Source organism: Crocuta crocuta, unplaced genomic scaffold, assembly GCF_008692635.1.
Source record: "Crocuta crocuta isolate KB4526 unplaced genomic scaffold, BGI_CrCroc_1.0 scaffold1, whole genome shotgun sequence".
NCBI lineage: Eukaryota > Metazoa > Chordata > Mammalia > Carnivora > Hyaenidae > Crocuta > Crocuta crocuta.
In genome coordinates this window covers 5,502,650-5,523,855 of record NW_027527930.1, presented here as the reverse complement: position 1 = coordinate 5,523,855, position 21,206 = coordinate 5,502,650, and the positions used below count along the sequence as shown (strand labels likewise).

Here is a 21,206-nt window from a genome sequence, read left to right as displayed (position 1 = left end):
GAAAATAAATATGCATACTTACATACTTTAAGGATGGGAAAGCTGTTTAACACTGAGATACAAGTGTTAAGGAAAAATATTAATAGACTGAATATTGAAATACTCAAACTTTTGAGTGTAAAAAAATCTACAATAAACAAAATTAAAAAGCAAATAATACTTGTGAAATATATTCATAGCATATATGATGAAGAGTTGCTGTGCCTAATATATAAAGAGATCTTACAAATCAATATGGAAAAGATGTGCAAAGAATATGATAAGTAAAAAAAAAAGCAAAAATACAGGGGAAATCTATAGAAAGAATTCAATATTATTAGAAAATCAATAATATACATATTTAAAATAGAATGTGATTAGTAAATAAAAAAAATAATCTAGGAGTTGTCCTAGGAGTATAAAGTTGACACTTTTTTTTGAGAGAAATTCTTTAAAAATACACAATTGTCTCTCAGTTGGCAATTTCCTTTTTGGAAAGGTATGTAAAAGACACTATCCTGGTTGTGTCCTGCTATATATACACATTTACTTCAGTCTTATTTACAGTAATATAAATTTCTCACAATAGGGAACCAATTAAATAATGCTTTATATGGTGTAATACAGTACAGCCAGTTAAAATCACATTGCAGGGAAAAAAAAAACCCGACTGACATATGGTAGATAGTTCATAATATGTTTTATGTGATGAAAGCAGGTTATAAAACACCAAGCCAGAGGTAACAGCATTTTGGTAAGTACCTGTACAGAAACCATGTCAATGAAGACATACGCCAAATTGTTTATATATTTGAGTGTTGAGAGTGTAGGTGACTTTTTCTTCTACATGTCTGTGTTTTCAAACTTTTCACATTGCACATGTGTAACTATGTATTTTTTTATATTACAAATTTATATCTATGTCTATATGTATTTATGGAAGGGTAAGTACTCACAAATAAAAGGAGTCACTGAGCCTCTACTGGAAGGTAACTAGTTGGAAACCGGAAGTCAGAATAAAGGCTTCAAGGATGCTTGTGATAAAAAACGCAAAACAAAGTTGCCCTGATACTGATAATAAGCAAATGATCCCCATAAGAGTGCAGGCAGTGGAGGTGGAGCATAACCTTAGACAAAGAAGTTCTGGAATCTGGAAGCCAGAGACACTGCAGCTCCCTTTAGTCATCACTCAAAGGTCAGTTCAGTCCGTACAGCAGGGGGTTATGGGGACAACTAATCTGGTTAACGCCCACAAGTAACACCAATTTACACTTTCCTTATATACAAGGTTGTAGAAGCTTTGACTGTGGTCTAATAAGTTGATTTTGTTCAGTTTATTAAAATAACCCCCCAAAATGATAAAACCCATCACTCCTGACCTTCACATACAAGATAAACAGATAAACTGTTTGACCTTTTCAACATACAGAATCCTTAAAACACTATATTTATCAAACAGGTAACCTGTAAATCTAGAAAAATGGTCTCTCCATGACTTTGATATTTGAACTCAGAGGACACCAAAGGTCAATTGTACCTACTGAACTCATTGTTGAATTGTATAGAATTTCTTTTGAGGTTTTACACTTGTAAAAATGGTTTACGGTTCACACTTGTAAACATAACTTCTTTTTTAAATTATCAATGGTTGCTTTACATGGGAAACATAAATGAACAATGATACTAAAAAGTGCGTGTGTGTGTGTGTGTGTGTATGTGTAAATAAAAGCACTTGGTATTTCCACAGCATCTGTCATTGGAGGGTCTCTAAGTCTTTGGTGCCCTTTTTGAAATTGGAGGTATGGAGGAAAAGCAAAGTCCCCAAATTCCATTCAGCAGCCCAATGACTGAATAACTGTTTAATTCTTTTTTTATACTTCATTACAACAGTTTTTAAACTTTGACACTTACAAGATTCTTCTTTGGAACTTAAAAAAATATATATCGATGCCTGCTGTCTACCTAGACCTACTAGATCAGAGGCTCATGGGGAGGAGGCGCAGAGGCGTGCAGGTTCAGTGAGTTACAGAAGTGGTTCTGGTGTGCCCCGAGGTGTGCAAACCACTACTGTGGGTGAAAAGGTGCTGGCCGGGAAGGAGTTGGCAATAGAACAAGGAAAAGAAAATGGAGACATTTCTTATTCAAACCGAACATTTTTAAAAGAAAGACGTGTGAATAATGACATTCCTTCCTGGGTAGTGTCATTTCTTACGGACCATTCATCTGTAATCTGGATAGAGAGTAGAGGTTAGAGTCAGTCTAATTCGGTGATTAATGTCACTTCACTTCTCACGATGTGTGTCAGAGAGCAAAGGAGCGTTCCTATCAGCTGCTCCTAAGAAAGAAAGTAAACACTCCCAACATGCACTGAGGGAAAGGGAGTGGCTCAGGTTTCTTACACGTCCCTGGTCTGGCGAAAGGGGGTAATAATTAACAGCTTCTGGGGCTTGATGATCCTGCGGAGGGGCACTGCCAGGTGCAGAGCTGAGCCTCGCAGAGCCTCGGGCCGTCACTCCCCCGCGCTTGGCCCTGACCTCCACGACAGGTGAGGGAGCCCTGCCTTTCCAAGGGATCTGTGAATCTGTGGCTGAGCAGGACAACAAACTCTCGGAGCAAGTTCAGCTCAACAGCTCAGGTAAAAAGGCTTCTCCTGGTCGTAGTGTGAATAGCAGGTGAAAAATGGGGGTAGGGAAAAGAACCCCTCTAGCCCACCCCCCGAGGTCAGGTAGAGGGCAAGTTATTAGAAAGCGGAATCCACGGGCAGCCCAAGTTGAATGTGGGCATGCAGCAGACCAGATGAAACTCAGACATTGCTTTTCCTTTGGATCGTCTTCAGAATACCCTGTCCTGACACAGGTAAGCATGTGGGGAGGAGGGAAAGGCATGGAGGTACGTGTGGCCACTGAGGCCCTTTTCCTTCTCCTCAAGGGAAGTAGTTCAATGAGCGCTTTATCTGGAACTGCACACACCCTCACAGAGGTACACCCCCCTTTGTCTTAAATCAGCAGATGTGAAAGGTTCCTTTAAGTGAGGGTTCCGCTAAACTTTAATATATCTCCACAAAGCTACAGAGACCCATCCCTCTAAAAACTGAAAAGGACTTCTGATATAATTTAAGAGTTCACCAAACAGCGAATGAGTAAGTATAATTAAATGGGAGTCCATGAGCTAAGGAAACAGGTTCTGAAGGGAGAGCCCTAAGTTCAAATCCTGGCTTTGCCACTTACTAGTTCGTCCCTTAGCAAGTCACTTAACCTAGCTAGCCAAGCCTCAGTTTGTTCTGTAAAACAAGCCCCATAACAGGATATGCCAGCGGGGCTTTGAGGAGAATTAAACACTTTGCAAGCATCCTGGGAGTGGTACCTCCAGTTAGCATTAAGAAATAAGCAGCTCTGCCAAAAGGGCCAGATCAGGAGGGTGAGCTGAGCTGGGGAGACCGGACAGTGTGGAGGTGGTAAAGGTGTCTGGTTTCCAGGGAATGGGTCTAGGACACATGAGCAAGTGGACAAATAATTACCTCTGTGAATAGCAATGAAATGATCTGGCTTCTTGCTACTTTTCAAATAGTGTACACAGTGGCAAATTCAGCATTATTTGCTACTCAATCACTTTTGTGTTGGAGAAGTCATGTTCGTATTAACTGTTGTTTCTAAACAGAAAATATAATTTTATAGTAGGAGAGTTACACCAACCCCATATTGTACAGATGTGACATTTAATTTTATAAGACAGATAACCCTTGAACAACTTTGATGAGACAGACCATTGTAGCACTGTTTTGGATTGTTTGTATTGAAGTGATACAGACTTTCATTTGTGTTTATGGAGAAACATAGAAGAACAACACTTGTGTCTTGTTGGTCTTTACCTCTGAACTTAAATTATAGGGAAGTGACCTTTATGAAATTTTATTTAAAGGGCACTTTTGTTAATGTTGTTGTTAGTTTCATTAATGTTGATAACTTTGAAAGGAGGACAAACTTAGAAGTTGCAACTAGCAAAGTATTTTCATTGATGGCATTTTATATTTTTATTTTTATTTTTTGGGTTTTTTTTAATTTTTGAGAGAGAGATAGAGACAGTGTAATCAGGGGAGGGTCAGAGAGAGAGGGAGACACAGAATCCGAAGCAGGCTCCAGGCTCCGAGCTAGCTGTCAGCACAGAGCCCGATGCGGGGCTCGAACCCACGAACTGTGAGATCAGGACCTGAGCCGAAGTCGGACGCTTAACCGACTGAGCCACCCAGGCGCCCCTATTTTTATTTTATTAATGTACATTTAAATGGTTTGCAGTTGATCTCAGCTTAATATCATCATTGTTTTAATGGATTCTTGTTTCAAACCGTTGATTTGAGATTCTCCTGTGTACTTATAATAAGATATTGACTAGAGAATTGTGGATAGAATTCTAAAGCCAACCAAACTGAACTTTCCTATGTTATTGTCTTCTAGGTCTTGATTGTGTTAGTTTTGTAGCTAAAACTTATAAAATATTCTAACCTATATAAAATATATAGCTAATATATTTAGAATATAATTTTATGCCAAATAGACATGGTTGGAACTTCTTAAACCAAATTATTTGATTTAATATTTCATAATGTTGTATGTCTAAACAAACAGCAACCCCAACTGAGACAAATCTACTTAACTGTACTTGAGATTAATATGAGATTAATTTATCTCACCATATAAGTAGGTTAAGTCTTCCTAGTTAAACTCTATTTTAGTGTACATATGTTTCTCTACTATTTCCGATATGAATAACATTTTAAGATATACTATTAAATGTATTTATCCATCGAGAGAGAGAGAAATAACCAGCAATAAGAAAAAAATAAATTCCCAATTATAATTAAGATAGTGTAACACATACATAATATTTTTTAACATGTAAAAGTTTCCTATTTGATACTTGTTTAACTTTTCCTAAAATAAGAAGCATCCTGTACTTTTCATTGAAATAGAAATCCAGTCCTGACAATTAACTTGTATAGATTCATTAAAGATAGGGAATTTAGGATTTCTAGAGATATAGGAGCTTCCTATCAAACTTTAGATTTTGGGTGGCTCAGTCAGTTAAGCGTCTGACTCTTGGTTTCGGTTCAGGTCATGATCTCATGATTCATGGGATCGAGCCCCCATGTGGGGCTTCATGCTGACAGTGAGGTGCTTGCTTGGGATTCTCTCTCTCTGTCTCTGCCCCTCCCCACCTTGCTCTTTCTTTCTCTCAAAAATAAATAAATAAACATTAAAAAACATTAAAAATAAATAACTAAATAAATAGCTAAATAAAATAAAAGTTTTACTTTTTTCTCTTGCCATTTGCAATGACATGGATGGAGCTAGATAAAAGAAGTCCACCAGGGAAAGACAAATACCATATGATTTCAGTCATATGTGGAATTTAAGAAACAAAATAACTGAGCAAAGGAAAAAAGAGAAAGAGAGAGAGAAAGAGAGAAACCAAGGAACAAACTCTTAACTACAGAGGACAAACTGATAGTGACCAGAGGGGTGGTGGATGGGGGATGGGGAAAATCAGTGGTACGGATGGAGAGGAGCATTTGTCGTGATGAGGCCTGGGTGCTGCATGGAAGTGTTGAATCACTATATTGTACACCTGAAACTAATATTACACTGTATGTTAACTAACTAGAATTAGTTAGATTTAAAAAATTAAAGGTCAGATTTTAAAAAAAATTTTCAAATATAGGCCAAAGAACCTCTAAGGAAGAGCTTCTGAATATTCTCTCTTTGCCCTGAGGTCTAGTGTTAGAGAGGGTTAGGTTTTGTTGCAGAAATCTGTCTTTCAAAGCTATCAGATATGGTGATTTCATCACTTCATAACATCATTTCAAGTTGTAGACTAATGCCACTGCTTTCAGTAGTGGAATGTGACAGTGTCTCCCTTTTAAGTGATGACCGTGTAATCATAATCATCTAAAGGACCACCTTCCCATCACCATCCCAGGGCCTATCAAGAGCAGAAAGTGCTCACTCTGCAGCCAACATATGAATAAGAACAAGAACAATGATCCATGATCCCTGTGAAGTCAAGTTTAGAATTTCTCTTGTAAACTAGATGAAGCAGAAACTTTGGGCTGTACCACAGCAGAAGTTCCAGAAGATGCCTTCGGCAGACTGAGCAGCTCCCTCCCAGACTGAGTGGTGGCCAGATGCCTTGAGTCCTGAAGTAGCTCAAAGCCCGCGTGATTCTGCTATAGTTCCTGAGCCCTGGGGGTGCTTGGAGACAGTCAAGCCAGGGCGTTAGTGTCCTGCCAGTATGGAATAGAATATTAAAGGTTGGCATTTCAATTGAGATGCCACTGGGACTGACCGGAATGGCATGTGCACATAGAAACCTGGGTGTTTGATCCACACCCTGTTGAGTCCCATCTTAAATTCAAGCATTATAACACATTGTTATTTGCATCTCAAAACAAGCAATTCCTAACTGCAACAAATATCACTGAATAAGGTGATACTTTTTACATCCCAGTTCCTCACTTTTGCCATCTTTGCAAATGAGGCAAATTCTTTAAAATTATGGAGCCAGATATTTCCCAGAAACCACACTTCTCTGGACTCTTTTACTGTTTTACTAAGAACTAATAATGGATAGAAGTACAGACGGGGTTTTTTCCATTTCCTTGAAGTCATATAATTGTATACAGATCTGTTCTTTTCAACTTCAAGGTTCCTGGTCAGAGCTGAGAGAAAACAACTTTATTCTGGAGCTTAATACATGTTTGTGACTTTCCATTGCTTTTTCAGGTCAAGACAATAATAAAAAAAAATTTCTTGCATACCACTCTGAATATAATCTTACTTCATAATTTAAATACACATTTTCTATTCCAATGTGTTATTTTTCTTTTTTTTCTCTTGGTAACTTTTATGGTGTGTGTTATGTAAGATATGTTCCTTGTATATGATTTAGAAGGAACATATGAAATTAGAAAGAAAATAATTATCACTCATGATTTCATAGCTTATAGTTTTATGGTTAATATTTTAATATACTTCCCTATATATTGGATATATTCTTTCTTTTATATATGTTTTTAACTACATATTTAATATATATACCGTCACTCTAAAAGGTAAAAAATGAAATAAGCAATAAACCTGTTCTAAAGGAATAGTCAAGTAAAGTAACATATAGTTAGAGAAAGCAGTAAGTAATTAGAAAGCTGCCGATATTTTGCTGTGAAAGCTCAGAGGCAGGAAAAATATTCTTTGGCTGGGGAATCTTGGGAAGTTAACACCTATATTCTTTTAGTTCGTTATAAAATTCTGAACTGTTTGGCACGTCATGCAGCAGTGACCTCAGGAGTAAGGGGCTACGGATACAGATGTAGGTTCCATTTCCTGTGCCTAGCACAGGGGCAAGCCCAGAGAGGAAGCTCATGAAATATTTGTGTACTATACAAATGAGTCAACCAAATTTTCCACTTTTTAAACAAGTAACCATTTAATCCATGATAGGTCACAGGAAGGTACGTTAAGTGACTGGCCCATTTGAGTTCACTGGGGCCGGGATTCACCTACCATCCTCTGGGCCTCCTTCTGGTACCTGGCCAATCCAGGCAAGCACACATCGAGGCAGGATACAGCACAGGGGGGAGGCCAGGCACAGATGCTCTCTGATGCTCCCAGGTCTTAGTGTGGCCTGCAAGCTGGAGCTGTCTGACCCTGCCTTCCCAGCTTCCTGATCTTGTCTATCTGCTTAGACTGAGCTGCCTTCCCAGGCTCTGCCCTTCCCTGCCGAGTCACCTAGGCCCATCTGAGCTTAGACCCATCTAGTACTTCCGGGACTGTTTATTTCTCCGGGACCTGATTGCTGACCTAGTTTCCTACCCCATGAGCTCCATCCTATCTGGACAAAGGAAAAACTAAATAACCAAACTTATTAAATAATAATCTTATTTCATATACAGTCATTGTCAATAAACTCTGGCCCGAGGACCAGATAGATAGCTTGTTTGACTCACCCTCCCAGTAAAGTACATAGACTTGTAACAACTACCTTCCTCCTCAAGGCATAGTTTATTATGCTCTACGAAACCAATTGTGACTATCCAAAATAAGACCTCTAGGCTTCTAGAATTATCGTTTTTCCTTTCTTCATAAATCCTCATCTCTGCTAATCATGACCTCTCTTATCTTGCTCTTAAGCTTTTTGAGAAAACTAGCTCAGATCCTTAGATCTACCCAGTCCCTATTATTTAGAAGGTATTTACAAATGTCCTACCAGGTTTTAAATTGCTATGAGTCATGGCTAATGGGAATTGAGAGGGGAAACTGAATTCAAAGATCTATTTCTCACCTCGGCAATTAATAATAATATGAGACTTTTACCAAATTACATTTTTACCCTTCAGGTATCTAGACTGTTTGAATAATTTGTTGAGCCAATTTTTAGATTCAGATATGGCCAATATGATTCCTATTCAATTAGCACATATTGCCCATGAACAAAAATTTTATCCTGTTTTTTTTTTCTTCCATAAATTCCATTTAACTGCCTTCCTTCCTAAGGTCAGAGAATAATGTTAAGTGCTTTTGAAATCCTTTAATCACACCTCAAGTTTTCTGATTGGCTTTAGCATAGCTCACCAGTTTGACAACATAATTCCGCAGCAATTGTTCAGTGTCTTTAATGACACCTTAGCTATTTTCTGATAAATACAAATAGGAAGCCAACCAGGAGATTCCTGCAGTGATTTTCAGCCCATCACTATCAATTGCACTTTATGATTGTAAAAACTTCCACTGGTGATTCTTCAGTTCAATATCTGCCCAACATCTAGTCTCCGCAAAGCTATCATGCTAACGATGTGGTAAAAAAATTTTTTATAAATAACAATTAACCCCTCAGGTCACGTCTGCAACTCTACATTTAGTCAGTCACTCAGCAAATATGAATTGAATTCCTTACATGTCCCAGGCAAAATTCTAAGAGCTGGATGTATACAGATAAATACAAAAAGCCCTGATCTGAAGAAGTTCATGTTGTGGTTGGGGAAGACAGATAAGTAAATAAATAAGATCCTTTCAGATACTGTGACGTACCTAAGTGGAAATCATGTGGTAGGTGGCTGACCGGGATTTGCCACCGGAAAGCCTCTGAGTGAAGAGATACTTGGACCAAGATCAGCACGATGGGAAACAGATGTGGAAGTCTAAGGGCGGGTACTCTAAGTAGGAGGAGCAGCAAGTGTAAATCCCTAAAATGGCAATGAGTTTAGGAAGTGATGGAAAACCAGCTAAAAGGCCAATGTAGACTAAATGTAATCAGTGAGGAAAGTAATGAAGGGAATGAACACTGAAGAGATTGATGGGATTTTATGGGTAATTATAAGGAGGCTATATTTTATTCTAGCTCATTCTTGGAAGTCATTGGAAGCTTTTAATCATCAAATGATGAGATTTAGTCTTTAAAGTTATCATCCTAGATTCTGTTAGAAAACGGAAGACTAGTCACTGGGGGATGCTGGGAAACTAGCGATGAGGCTGATGCAGAAATTCAGGAGTAAGGTGATGATGGCTTACCTCAGGGTGGTAGCACTAGAAATAGAAGCTTTTGAGCTCAGGTGATATACTGGAGGTACAACCACTGGGATTTACTTCTGAACTAGAATATGGTGATAATATAAGAGGAAAAGAGGGGCACCTGGGTGGCTCTGTCTATTAAGCATCCAACTTTGGCTAAGGTCATAATTTCTCAGTCCATTTTGAGCCCCGTGTCAGGCTCTGTGTCGACAGTTCAGAGCCTGGAGCCTGCCTTGGATTCTGTATCTCCCTCCCTCTCTGACCCTCCCCTGCTCATTCTCTCCTCTCTCTCTCTCTCTCTGTCAAAAATAAATAAACATTTAAAAATTTTAATAAAAGAGGAAAAGATAAAAATGAGTCTTAGTTATGGTGTCAAATTGGGTAGACAGGAAAGAATTGTCAGGGAGGGAATTCTGGAGACTGAAGAAAGTCAGTGGTCCTGTCTGGGCCATGATGGCATGGGAGAAGCCTGCTAGACATCCAAGTAGAGATTAAATAGATAACGACATGGGTCTGGAGCTCAGCAGAGAAGTTGGGTTCGAGATAGATTCAATTATCTGGAAGAAAGTGTAGACAGACAAGAGGACACGGCCGAGAATAGACCAGTAGAACAAGCCAGCATTCTGTGATTGTGTAGAGGAGTCTGGACAGCTGTGAAATAGCAAAAAAAAAAAAAAAACAAGGCAAGGTTGTTGTGGTTACTGCTTTGTCTCAAAAGCCTCAAGAGAAAAAAAAGCGTTTCAAAAACAGGAAACAATCAACCTCGTCAAATGCTGCTATGAGAAAAAACAAGGAGAGAAAATGAACCATTTGGCAAGATACAGGCCATTGGAATGTGGGAGGAGAGGTGCAGGGAGGGGTCAATTTAAAGAATAAATGGTAAATAATTGGGATCTAGGAGAAGACAGTGTTTGGACAATGAGATCACCACTGGGGGATTCTCAGTAGGGAGCAGCAATAACCCTTGTTGTGGGTGATTCAAATGACAGCATCTAGAGACAAAACTCAGGTTTTAGATGCAAGAGAGCAAGGGCTATGGAACCAAACAGCCCAGACCAAATCCTGTGAATGAGTAACAGGGATTTGTTGGGCTCATGGAATGTGCTGTGTTTTTCTCCCAAGGCAGCCCATGTAGCTTCTGACCTACAGAGTTGATTTGCCTGGTGGCTAAGCTTCTGTCGCTTCCAGCATAAGTCCTCCAGGAGACTCCCTTCCAATGATGAGCTATCAAAGAAGATGACATCCCCAACTAGAGGAACACCATTCTTTGAGCAAGAAGATAGGAGTAGAAAAATAAGGTATAAATCAAGAGCAACCATACAAGGTGGAGAGCAGAAAATGTCATCGGAGCAGTGCAGATAATAGACTTTGGGGAGACTTGATAAGGATCCACTTGAGCAGAGACTAGGAAGAAGCAGAAATCGGGACATCAACCTCTGGTGATGAGGGCCCTCTCACATGAGGTAACTAACTGGTGACAAGAGACTCAATGGCTTGAGATCCATTGGACCAGTAGGTCTGGAATTCGAGAAAAGCTTCAATTTTCAGTTTAGAAGAGTAGGTGTTGGTAGAATAGCAGAAAACCTGAATGTCAGGTTAGGAGAACTGGACTGTATTTGCTAAGAATTCGATCCCAGGAAGGTTTGTGAACATAAGATGATGTGATGTGTGATGGTCAAGATAGTAAAAGCATAAAGGGGAATTAGTGAAGCATTCAGCTTAGAGACTATTACAATTTGCCCAGTGAGATGTGCTCATAGCTTTGAAATAGACTATATAATTTCAAATAATGTGCTATAATGCATCAGGGGATTTATGAAAATAGCTTTCCTTTTTTTTTCTTTTTTCCTTTTCCCTTATTTTGAGCAGTGGGTGGAGGAATTACTATTCTTCTGGAGAAAAAGGACATGAAATACCTTCCAAACACCTTACTCCACCCAAACTAAGCTGATTTGGAAGTAAAAGGAAGAAGACCCTACCCCTCTTTTTTAAAATTTTAATTTAATGTTTTATTTATTTCTGAGAGAGAGACAGCGTGAGCAGGGGAGGGTCAGAGAGAGAGGGAGACACAGAATGTGACGAGGTTCCAGGTTCTGAGCTGGCTGTCAGCGCAGAGCCTGACTTGGGGTTTAAACCCACGAACCGTGAGGTCATGACCTGAGCCGAAGTCAGACGCTTAACCGACTGAGCCGCCCAAGCGCCCCATCTTTTTTTTTTTAATTAAAAGTTGAACTTTTCTCTCTAGACTAATATTTTATCCTGGCTATATCCCCTATGATTCTATAAGCTTGAAGCAATGGTAATTAAATATGTAATTTCTGCAAAATGGAATGACTAGAAAATATTAGACTTAAAATCTCTGGTCACACCCTAATGCCATTTAGATGAAGACGTAAAGGAGGATATTATTCATGTCTGACCACAGTTTCCAGAGCCTGAAGGAAACTTGAAGGATGTTACATCACCCTTAATCAACACTTGCGAGTCAGAGCTTGATTTTAGATGCCTGGAAACTTAAAATTATGTTTGTAGGTCTGGGGCACAGTTCAGCCAATTTGAGTTGAGTGGCTGTAATAGAAGAAATGTATTCCCATGCACAGAATCATATAGGAGAGAACTCATTCTAGAAATACTCCAAAAACAGATTTACCAAACTGGCAAATCCTTCCTTGCCTTTGGCCACCAATTCTGTAGTTTTTCAGTTTACATCATACATTTTCCACTTTTCTGCACATCTCCAAACATTTAGCTCACATTTCTTTTCTTTTCTACTTTAACTGTCTTGTATTCTCATGTTGCCAAAATAATTTCAGTGGTTATAAAATGCTTTTGGGGGGAGGGAATTATAGAAGTCTTTGGGAATTTAGTATCATCTTAAAGAGAATAACACTGAGCTGCCAAGTAAGTAGAGCTTTAAAACTGACTGAAAATTTTTTTCCATAAGTTTCTGGAAATTTCCTTTAAGACTATAATAAGAACAAGACATCTAAACTTTTTTTTCACAAAGTCCTGGAAATTTTACTATAAACTATAAAACCAGCAAGGGTTCAGAAACATTATTCCAGACAGGTGAAGTTCTTCATACAGCTTCTTTTTCTTTTTCTTTTTTTATACTTCTCAATAAAAAGTAAGATCTGCACCAAAAAACAGCAGTTTCAAACACCCCAAGCACATCTGTGCATTATATAGAGAGAGAACAGGAACATAACTTTTGAATCACTAAAACCTGGTAGTATCAGAACTGTGGATAAATTGAAAAATGAAAAAAATCCTTACAGTGCATTCCAATTCAAATACTAAAAATTCAGAAGTAGGATTCCTGGTAGGAGTTATGCCAAATTTAACCATACTGGATACATTCATTACCAGGAGTATAGCTAATATAGCCATCAACTGTAAAGTGATTATCAGCACAATTTTGATCCGGCAGTTTCACTTACAAATTTGCAAATCATTTGCATTTAACATGGGCCAACATTGTGTTTTGTATTGTACTTTCTTAGAAATATCTCCCTATCCTGTTTGTCTTTCTCTCTCGCTGTCTCTCCATTCTATAGTTGTCAATCTCTCAAGTTGATTACCAAGGGGACGGCCATATGTCAAGTTATATATTTCTGGCCCATCTAGTATTTCTTCATATGCCCTCTTTATCATCTTTCTTCAGAGGCTGTTAAAACTAAATTATATGTTCCTCTGCCTTTACTACTTAGTTTCCCTAAGTTACATGAAAAATATAGTTTTCAGTTTCAAATAAGAAATATACCACGAGAGACAAAATGTATTTTTCTCAGAAGCACATATGGAGTAAGAAAAACAGAGGAAAACACTTAAACATCTTAAAACTTATAAGGGTCGGGGGGGGCAAGAGCAGAGATAATAAGACATTATTACTTGTTTTCAAACAAGTCACTTTGTGAAAAGTCGTGAAAAGGTTTAGAAACTCACTCAAAATGTGTTGTAGTTAAAACGCTAAACTCTGAGCTTATTTTCTTACAATTGAACATTTTGGAGGGCATCTCATTTATCCTCAATAGTAATTCCCTTAGAAAAAAATCTTTGAAAAGAAGTTTGGAATGAGTCAATTTATAGAAAATCAAAAATTGTAATTTATATAACCTTTCCCAAATGCCAAAACAATGTTGGTGAAAAGAAACATGTAGAGGCCTTCAAGATTCAGACTTTGCTTCAAATTACATGTCCCACTACTTACCAAGTGTTGGAAACAGAGGTGATAACACCCACACCCTACTGGAATGGTCTGAGGACCAAGTAAGATAACATCTGTAAAGTGGCTCAGACAGAGTATAAGATCGGTGGCACATGGTTAAAAAAAAAAAAGAAAGAAAAGAAAAAAAAAGAAAAAAGAAATCTTTCTCTTTCCTTCCCTCCCCAACTGAACCCTCCTGCCCATATAAGAAACACTACATCAAGGGCGCCTGGGTGGCTCAGTCAGTTATGACTTCGGCTCAGGTCATGACCTCACGGTTCATGGGTTTGAGCCCCGTGTCAGGCTCTGTGCTGACCGCTCCGAGTCTGGAGTCAGCTTCTGATTCTGTCTCTCTCTCTCCCTTTGCTCCTCCCCTGCTCACACTCTCTCTCTCAAAAACAAAAATAAATAAACATTAAAAAAAAAAAAAGAAACACTACTTAAAAACGTGCCCCACATGATTTTACTCGCTAGGGACAAAGCAAAACTTTTCAATTTAAGTCACAAATTAATTGATGAATGCATCACAGGAAAGTACCATTAATGTTATCCTCACATCTCAGGGTATCCTCAGATGCTCCCACAAAAGGGGAAAAGATGAATACGATGGCTGACCTGTGCTCTTCCTGGATCTTCATCAATGAGAGGACATTCATTACCAGGTAATCATACGCCTGTGTGTGTTAATCCTACTCAGCGGTCATTTGTGGATTATGCCCCAGGACTTTGTCTTTCTAAGCATGGTAAATGAACCCCACGATTGCTAATATGAATCAACAGTGGAGACAGTGAAGAGAAATTTGAATAAATGTCCCAAGACTGCTAACCTATAACCTTTCATGGAACAATCACTCACATTTCATAAATAGTGGTCTAATTCCACTGTAGTTGGCAGAATTCTCAGGAGCAGCTTTAAGTAGAGATCTAAGTCTCCTCATAAATTATATGGTCAAAGAATTAGTCCCAAAACAGGCCTTCCCTGTCCCCTTCTCTCCCTCGCTTACTCCTCCGGACACACTTCATTTTCACTGTGTCCCTCTTGATGTCAGGCTATGCAATATATGGAACATCCACAGTTGTTTTCTTATACACAGCAAATAGCATCTTATATTGGTTTGGGAATAACGGAGCAGGAATTTGAAAACTCTACAGCCAAGCACTGAACTGGCTGAGCTGGAGCAAAAGCAGATGGAGAAAGAAGACAAGGGAAAACACACACACACACACACACACACACACACACACACAATTGGCCCTGGAATATGACCCATGCCTCCCTGGGAAGAGAAACAAAGCCAAACAAATGATAGAAGGCAGTGGATGTAAATGATGCTGGGTTGGGCCTAGGAAAGCAGAGAGAATTAACATGTTCAACAATGGAAATAAGTCAGAACTGAAGGATAAACATGAAATGTAAGAGGTGGGAAGAAGGTGGAAAGTAAAGATAGTGGATTCATCTTTTCATTCCTCAAGTACATATTAATTGCTCCCCAAGGACAGGTATTCTTCTGGACCCTGAGCATTCGGCAATGAACCAAACAAAACCCTTAGCCTTACAATTGCAGTGTAAGCTAAATGAGTAACCAAACATATTATTAGACACTGAAAGGTGGGAAGAATAAAATAAAGTGGGAAAGGGAGTAATGAGTGCCGGAGGTGGACAGCTTGGGGTTATGATTTCATATGTGATGCCCAGAGAGGGCCTCGGTGAGAAGGTAGCGTTAGAGGAAAAGCCTGGAGGAGGTGAGCAAGCAAGTTATGCAGGTGTCTGGCTGGCAGCAAAAGGAACAGCAAATTCACAGCGCTGAGGCAGGTACATTTCTATAGGATAGAGGAAGCCAGGGTGGGAAAGTGAAGTAGGAGGGACAGCAGAAGCGGAGGTTCCTGACATCATGGGCCAGAACACGCAGGGTCTCACAGGCCATTGCGAGACTTCATCTTTTCACCTATGAGAAGCCATTGAAAGATATTGAGCACATGGGTGACTGGATCAGTGTGGCTGTTGTGTTAAGAGCAGGCTGAAGAGGGGATAAGAGTGGAAGCAGAGAAGTTATCAAGGAGCTGAAAGTTCAGGGAAGGGATGATGGTACCTTGGGGCGAGGTAGCAGTAGCGGAGGTTTAAGAAAAAAGGTCAGATGTTGCATGTATTTTATTTTAAATTTTTTTACTTTATTTTTGAGAGACAGAGACAGAGCATGAATGGGGGAGGAGCAGAGAGAGAACGGGAGACACAGAATCTGTAGCAGGCTCCAGACTCTGAGCTGTCAGCACAGAGCCCGACACAGGGCTCGAACCCATGAACTGTGAGATCATGACCTGAGTGGAAGTTGGACGCTTAACTGACTCAGCTACCCAGGTGCCCCAGATTCTGAATATATTTTAATGGAAGAGAATGAAACTATGTTTTTGGTGGGGAGGATATTTCCAAGGAAAGGTATACAATTCTAGTGACCCTTATTTTGTGTCATATTTTGAATCGACCAAATTGAGGAATGATCATTTATCTTTTGTAACCCAGAGCCCCTTTCAGGCCCTGGTATCCACATATCAATTGGAACTCCAGATGGTAAAGTAAAACTGTATAACATTTTTCACAAACGCCAGACTTAAAGATAGTGCTTCTCAAAATGTGGTCCATGTGCTGCCAATCAGACAATTGTTAACAATGCAGATCCTGGGCTCCATTTGTCAGTTAATCAGTTAGTTCTGATGTATACTGAAGTCTAAGAACCACTGCTCCGAGGAGGAAAGGATTAAAGTTCAAGAACTTCTGACCTCCTGAAATAAACAAAATCCCAGAGCCCGGGGAAACCCTTACAAAACGTCACCACCGACCACCTAGGATATCCAACATGTCACAAATCTGACAAACACCTCCACTCATTTATTCACTGGACGAATAGGCATTCTGCTCCCTCTCTGTGCTAGGCTTTGTTCCAGCGAACAAGACAGAAATTACAAACTTATTAGGGATTTTTATTTTCCTGCACAAAAATATGCAAAAATAATGGAAACTAATAGGAAAATAGATTCCACTTAATGAAAATTTTGGCTTCAGCACATTTCATGAGAGCTACCTTTGATCGATAAAATAAGAGGTTGTGACATTAATAGCATAGCAGCAATAGAACATTTGTGTCTTATTGCTGAATGAGAATTCTCTGAGTTTAGAAACTTCCCTGGGTAAATGGTGTTGGCATAAGTCAGCTTCATGCTCAACTGACTAAGTTTCCAGTTGCCGTTTCATTGCCTGGGGTCATCACTGCTCTGCCGCTTCACATGGTAAATATTCTCCGTGAGCTGAGTTTAAAAAAAAAAAAAAAAAAGCGTTCCATACGGTTGCTTTCAAAGTACTTTCATTTCAGGTGCTAAGCTGAAATCGGGGCACTTCAGAGGTGAGTAAATGTCAACCAAGTACTTGAAAAAAGTTCAAACCCAGTTTTAGAATGCAGATCAGACTTCATTCTCTGAATTTGTTAGACTTTTCTCCTCCTCGGGAACCTCATACACACCCTTGCAGGCTGCAACGTCTCCAGCAGCCCACAAGCCACGTGTGCGTTCCTGTCCTTAGTAAATAACTTTAATTAGCATGATGTAACAGATTTTAGCAGAAAGTGCATTATTCCACAGTGTTTTTTTCCAAGCATGTTGGCCGGCACCCTTTGCTGAAACAAAGGAATCAGCCACCTGCACCTCTGAGCACAAATTCAGCACAAAGAGCCAATGTTCCAGAGGCTGCTTCTACCTGGCCAGTAGAGCCAGAGGGCAATGTTTGCCCGGTTTCCATGGCCAGGGTCTTCTACAATCAAAGAAAGTGGGTCAAAAACTGCCTGCCCCAGCATGCCCTGCAGTTGGGTTTATAAAGAGGACACCCCTGTCCTGAAGGCCACTGGACTCTTGTCTTTTTTTTAAAAAAACTTTTAAATGTTTATTATTTTTGAGAGAGAGAGAGAGAGAGAGGCAGAGTGCGAGCGGGTGAGGGGCAGAGAGAGAGAGGGAGACACAGAATCTGAAGCAGGCTCCAGGCTCCGAGCTGTCAGCACAGAACCCGACACAGGGCTCCAACTCACAAACTGTGAGATCGTGACCTGAGCCGAGGTCGCAGCTTAACTCTTAACTCTTGCCTTTAATAAAGGCTAAGAGAGTTCTCTCTGACATTTTTTTTTAAGGAATCAGGATTTTAAAATAGGTCAAGGGGGCGCCTGGGTGGCTCAGTCAGTTGAGCGTCCAAAAATAAACATTAAAAAAAATTTTTTTTAATAAAATATGTCAGGGTCAAAAAGTTCAAGACATGTTTGGGACCATCTCCTTTAAAAATGAGAGAATTTTTCTACGTGGAGATTGTTTTTTAAAAATTTATTTTAACATTTTCACTCTGAGGTTCGATGACCTAACGAAAATAACAGAAATGTTCGTGATGGAAAATCAGATATTGTGTTAGTTACTATGTCAAAAAAGGTTAATAAGGTCTCCCTAGTTATGTGAAAAAAGGTTATTTTTTAAGCTTTCTTTATATCAGATATTTCTCAATGAGCATTGATAATCACGAATCATATCAGTATGACTGTTATTCTCAACCCAATTTACTTATTCCACATTTACCTATTTTATCACTTTGGTTGGTTAAAATACATCAAGATACACTGAAAATATTTCAATAGAAAATCTGATAAAATCAAAACTCAAAGACTAGAAATGTATTAACTTATGGTTAATAAATATATTTACTTGAATTTCTGGATATGTCAAGTGGTGGCACTGGTGAAAAGTTTTTCCTCCTCTAAAAATAGGTCAGGATTTAATTTTCTATATTTTTTCCCCTCAACAAATAATTACTGAGAACACACCATAGCCAGAATGTGTACTAGAAACTGAGGTATGGAATTTTGAGCAAAAAAGACAAGAGCTGCCTGAAGCTACAGATCTCCAATCTGAGCCTTCACTAGAATGACCTGGAGGGCTTGCTACACTAAAGGTTGAGGACCCACTCCCAGGCTGTGACTGAGGGGGTCTGGGGTGGTGTGAAGTCGAAGTCCCTATGTGGTGCAGGTGCTGCGGGTCTGGGAATCACACTCTGAGAACTACAGGTCTAAAGGCTTGATAAGAAATTGAGGCAGATGTTCAGAAGGAAAGAGACCCTTTACAGAATAAGGAACTACCCTAAACAGCGGCAGGGTGGGGAGGGGGTTCCTGGTATCTGAACAAGGAGGGAGCCAGCAAGTTTAAGGAAGTGAGCAGGAGAGCATTCCTGACACAGGGAGTCTGCCTGAAATCCTTACGACCAGAGAGAGAGCTCAGAGTTCCAGCAAGTGAAAGGGACCCGGTGTGGGTGACATACAAGACACGGGGAAATGCACCTTTTGAAAGTAGGCTAAAAGAGACCAAGCGGGACCTCTCCTGCTGTGGTAAAGATTTGTAATTTTTAATCCCAAGAGCAATGGGAAGACGTTTAACAATGTTAAGCAAAGCAAATGCTATGGTATGTTCCCTATGCTCTGTATGGAGTGTGGAGTATATGAAAGGCACCCAGAAGAAAAACAAAGAGGTCGCTTAATACATATTGTTTTTATTTTTTTAATTTAAAAAAATGTTTTATTTAATTTTTAGAAAGAGACAGCGTATGAGCAGATGAGGGGCAGAGAGAGAGGGAGACACAGAATCTGAAGCAGGCTCCAGGCTCTGAGCTGTCAGCACAAAGCCTGTTGCAGGGCTCGAACTCATGAACCACAAGATCATGACCTGGGCCAAAGTGGGACGCTTAACTGACTGAGCCACCTAGGTGCCCCTGTATNGGCTCGAACCCACGAACCGCGAGATCATGACCTAAGTGAAAGTCGGACGCTTAACCGACTAAGCCACCCAGGCGCTCCTACCCCTGTATTATTTTAAATGTAAGGAGATCAGTGGTCCAAGTCATGGCAACACCACAGAAGAGCCAGGTAAGGGCCTGTGTGTCAGGAAAGCTCCTGTCTTTAGCTCCTGCTCAGGTACGTGGCCCTGAGGATCACCCACCCCTGCCATGTTTCAGACACTCTGGTAACAATCTTAACGGTCCAAGAGACTGTTAATGAATTAGCAAAATAGATAGATCATTTCCTCATCCCTAGGGAACAAGAGGCATCAGACTGTGGAGTCAAGGTAGTCATCCTCAACAAGCACACAGCTTCCAGCTGTTCATACACAAAGGGTGTTATTTTACAGCCAGCCCGTGTCTGCTCCAATAATGGCCAGAGTTTCGTGGCACACTTGTGTTTACTTGTCAACTGGCTTAAAAGAATGTGTGAGGCTCGGATTAGAAAAAAACTGAAATGAAAGTTTAACTCATGGGAGAATGAGAAGACCCCCGTATAAGCTACAGACTAACCCAATCACGCCATTCCCTCCCCTCTAAACCCAGCCCTGTGGCAAGTCAAATTGGCTCCACCTCCAAAATCCAAACAATTCTCACCGTCTAGTCGCAGCCACCATTATCTCTTGCCTGGACGACTACAACAGCTTCCTGCTTCCATTCCCTGTCCCTAGGGATCTGGCCTGGAGGGCTGTTAGATCCTCATCTTAAACCACTCTTCCTTTCTGTCTCTCCTTCAAACATGCCAAGCTTAGTCTTGCATACAGGGCATGGCATCTCCTGCTTGGGACGCTCTCCCTAACTCTTCACAGGGTTGGCTTTTTCCCATTATTGAGACTTCAGCCTAATATCTCAGGCCTCCTGATCACCCTTTCTGACATGTCCTCTACTATGCACTCCATCATGTGATCCTGTTTTATTGTTCTCAGAGCATTTGCCTCTATGTAAAATTAGTGTATGTCTTATTTTGCTCTTTTGTTTTCCTCTGTCTGCCTCCTACAGAATGTAAGTCCCATCAGTGCAGGGGCCTCACTGGCTGTATACATCCCAGAATCTATTACATTGTCTGTTACGTAATAATCCCTCAAATTCTTGTTGATTATGCACGCCTATGGGAGCTAAAGTTCAGAGAACTAAGTTAGGACATTAGTGTTTTGACATGCGCTACCCTTAAATACTGTTTCATAGCTAAGGGCCGACGGATTACATCAGGGCTTCTCTTGACTTTAATGTATATGCAAATTTCCTGGATATCTTGGTTAAAATACAGATTTTACTTTCTAACAAGATGTCTCCTACGTGTTCAGACAATATTAGGAGAGGCATATTAATGGCCTCCCAGAGAGGGCTACATTCTAAGCCCCTGAACCTGTGAATATTTTACAGTTGCATGGCAAAAGGGAATTAAGGTTGCCAGTCAGCTGACCCTAAAATAGAGAGATTATTCAGATGGGCCCAATGTGATCCCCCGGGTCTTTAGATATGAGACAGGAAGAGGGCTCTGTGAGGGGAGTCTGTGTCAGAGCAAGGCTGGTGAGAATGACTCCATGGCCTTTGCTGGCTTTGAGATGGAAAGAAGGCCAGAGCTAAGGAATGGGGCAGGTAAATATAATCT

General features: G+C 40.0%; 1 protein-coding gene across 3 annotated transcripts in view; it reads left to right on the top strand.

Annotated features, from left to right (window-relative positions):
* The first annotated feature begins 2,370 nt into the window (after positions 1–2,370).
* Positions 2,371–21,206, top strand: part of RASSF6 (Ras association domain family member 6) — a 51,183-nt gene continuing 32,347 nt past the window's right edge. Inside the window, exons 1-3 of one of the 3 annotated variants that reach the window (XM_077750290.1) lie at positions 2,371–2,614; positions 10,659–10,834; positions 14,307–14,405. In XM_077750290.1, the coding sequence (XP_077606416.1) occupies positions 10,773–10,834; positions 14,307–14,405 (161 nt within the window). In that variant the 5' untranslated portion in view covers positions 2,371–2,614; positions 10,659–10,772. Of the gene's footprint in view, positions 2,615–10,658; positions 10,835–10,862; positions 11,000–14,306; positions 14,406–21,206 lie in introns of those variants that run through there. The other 2 variants (XM_077750307.1, XM_077750298.1) reach the window with 2 other exon arrangements.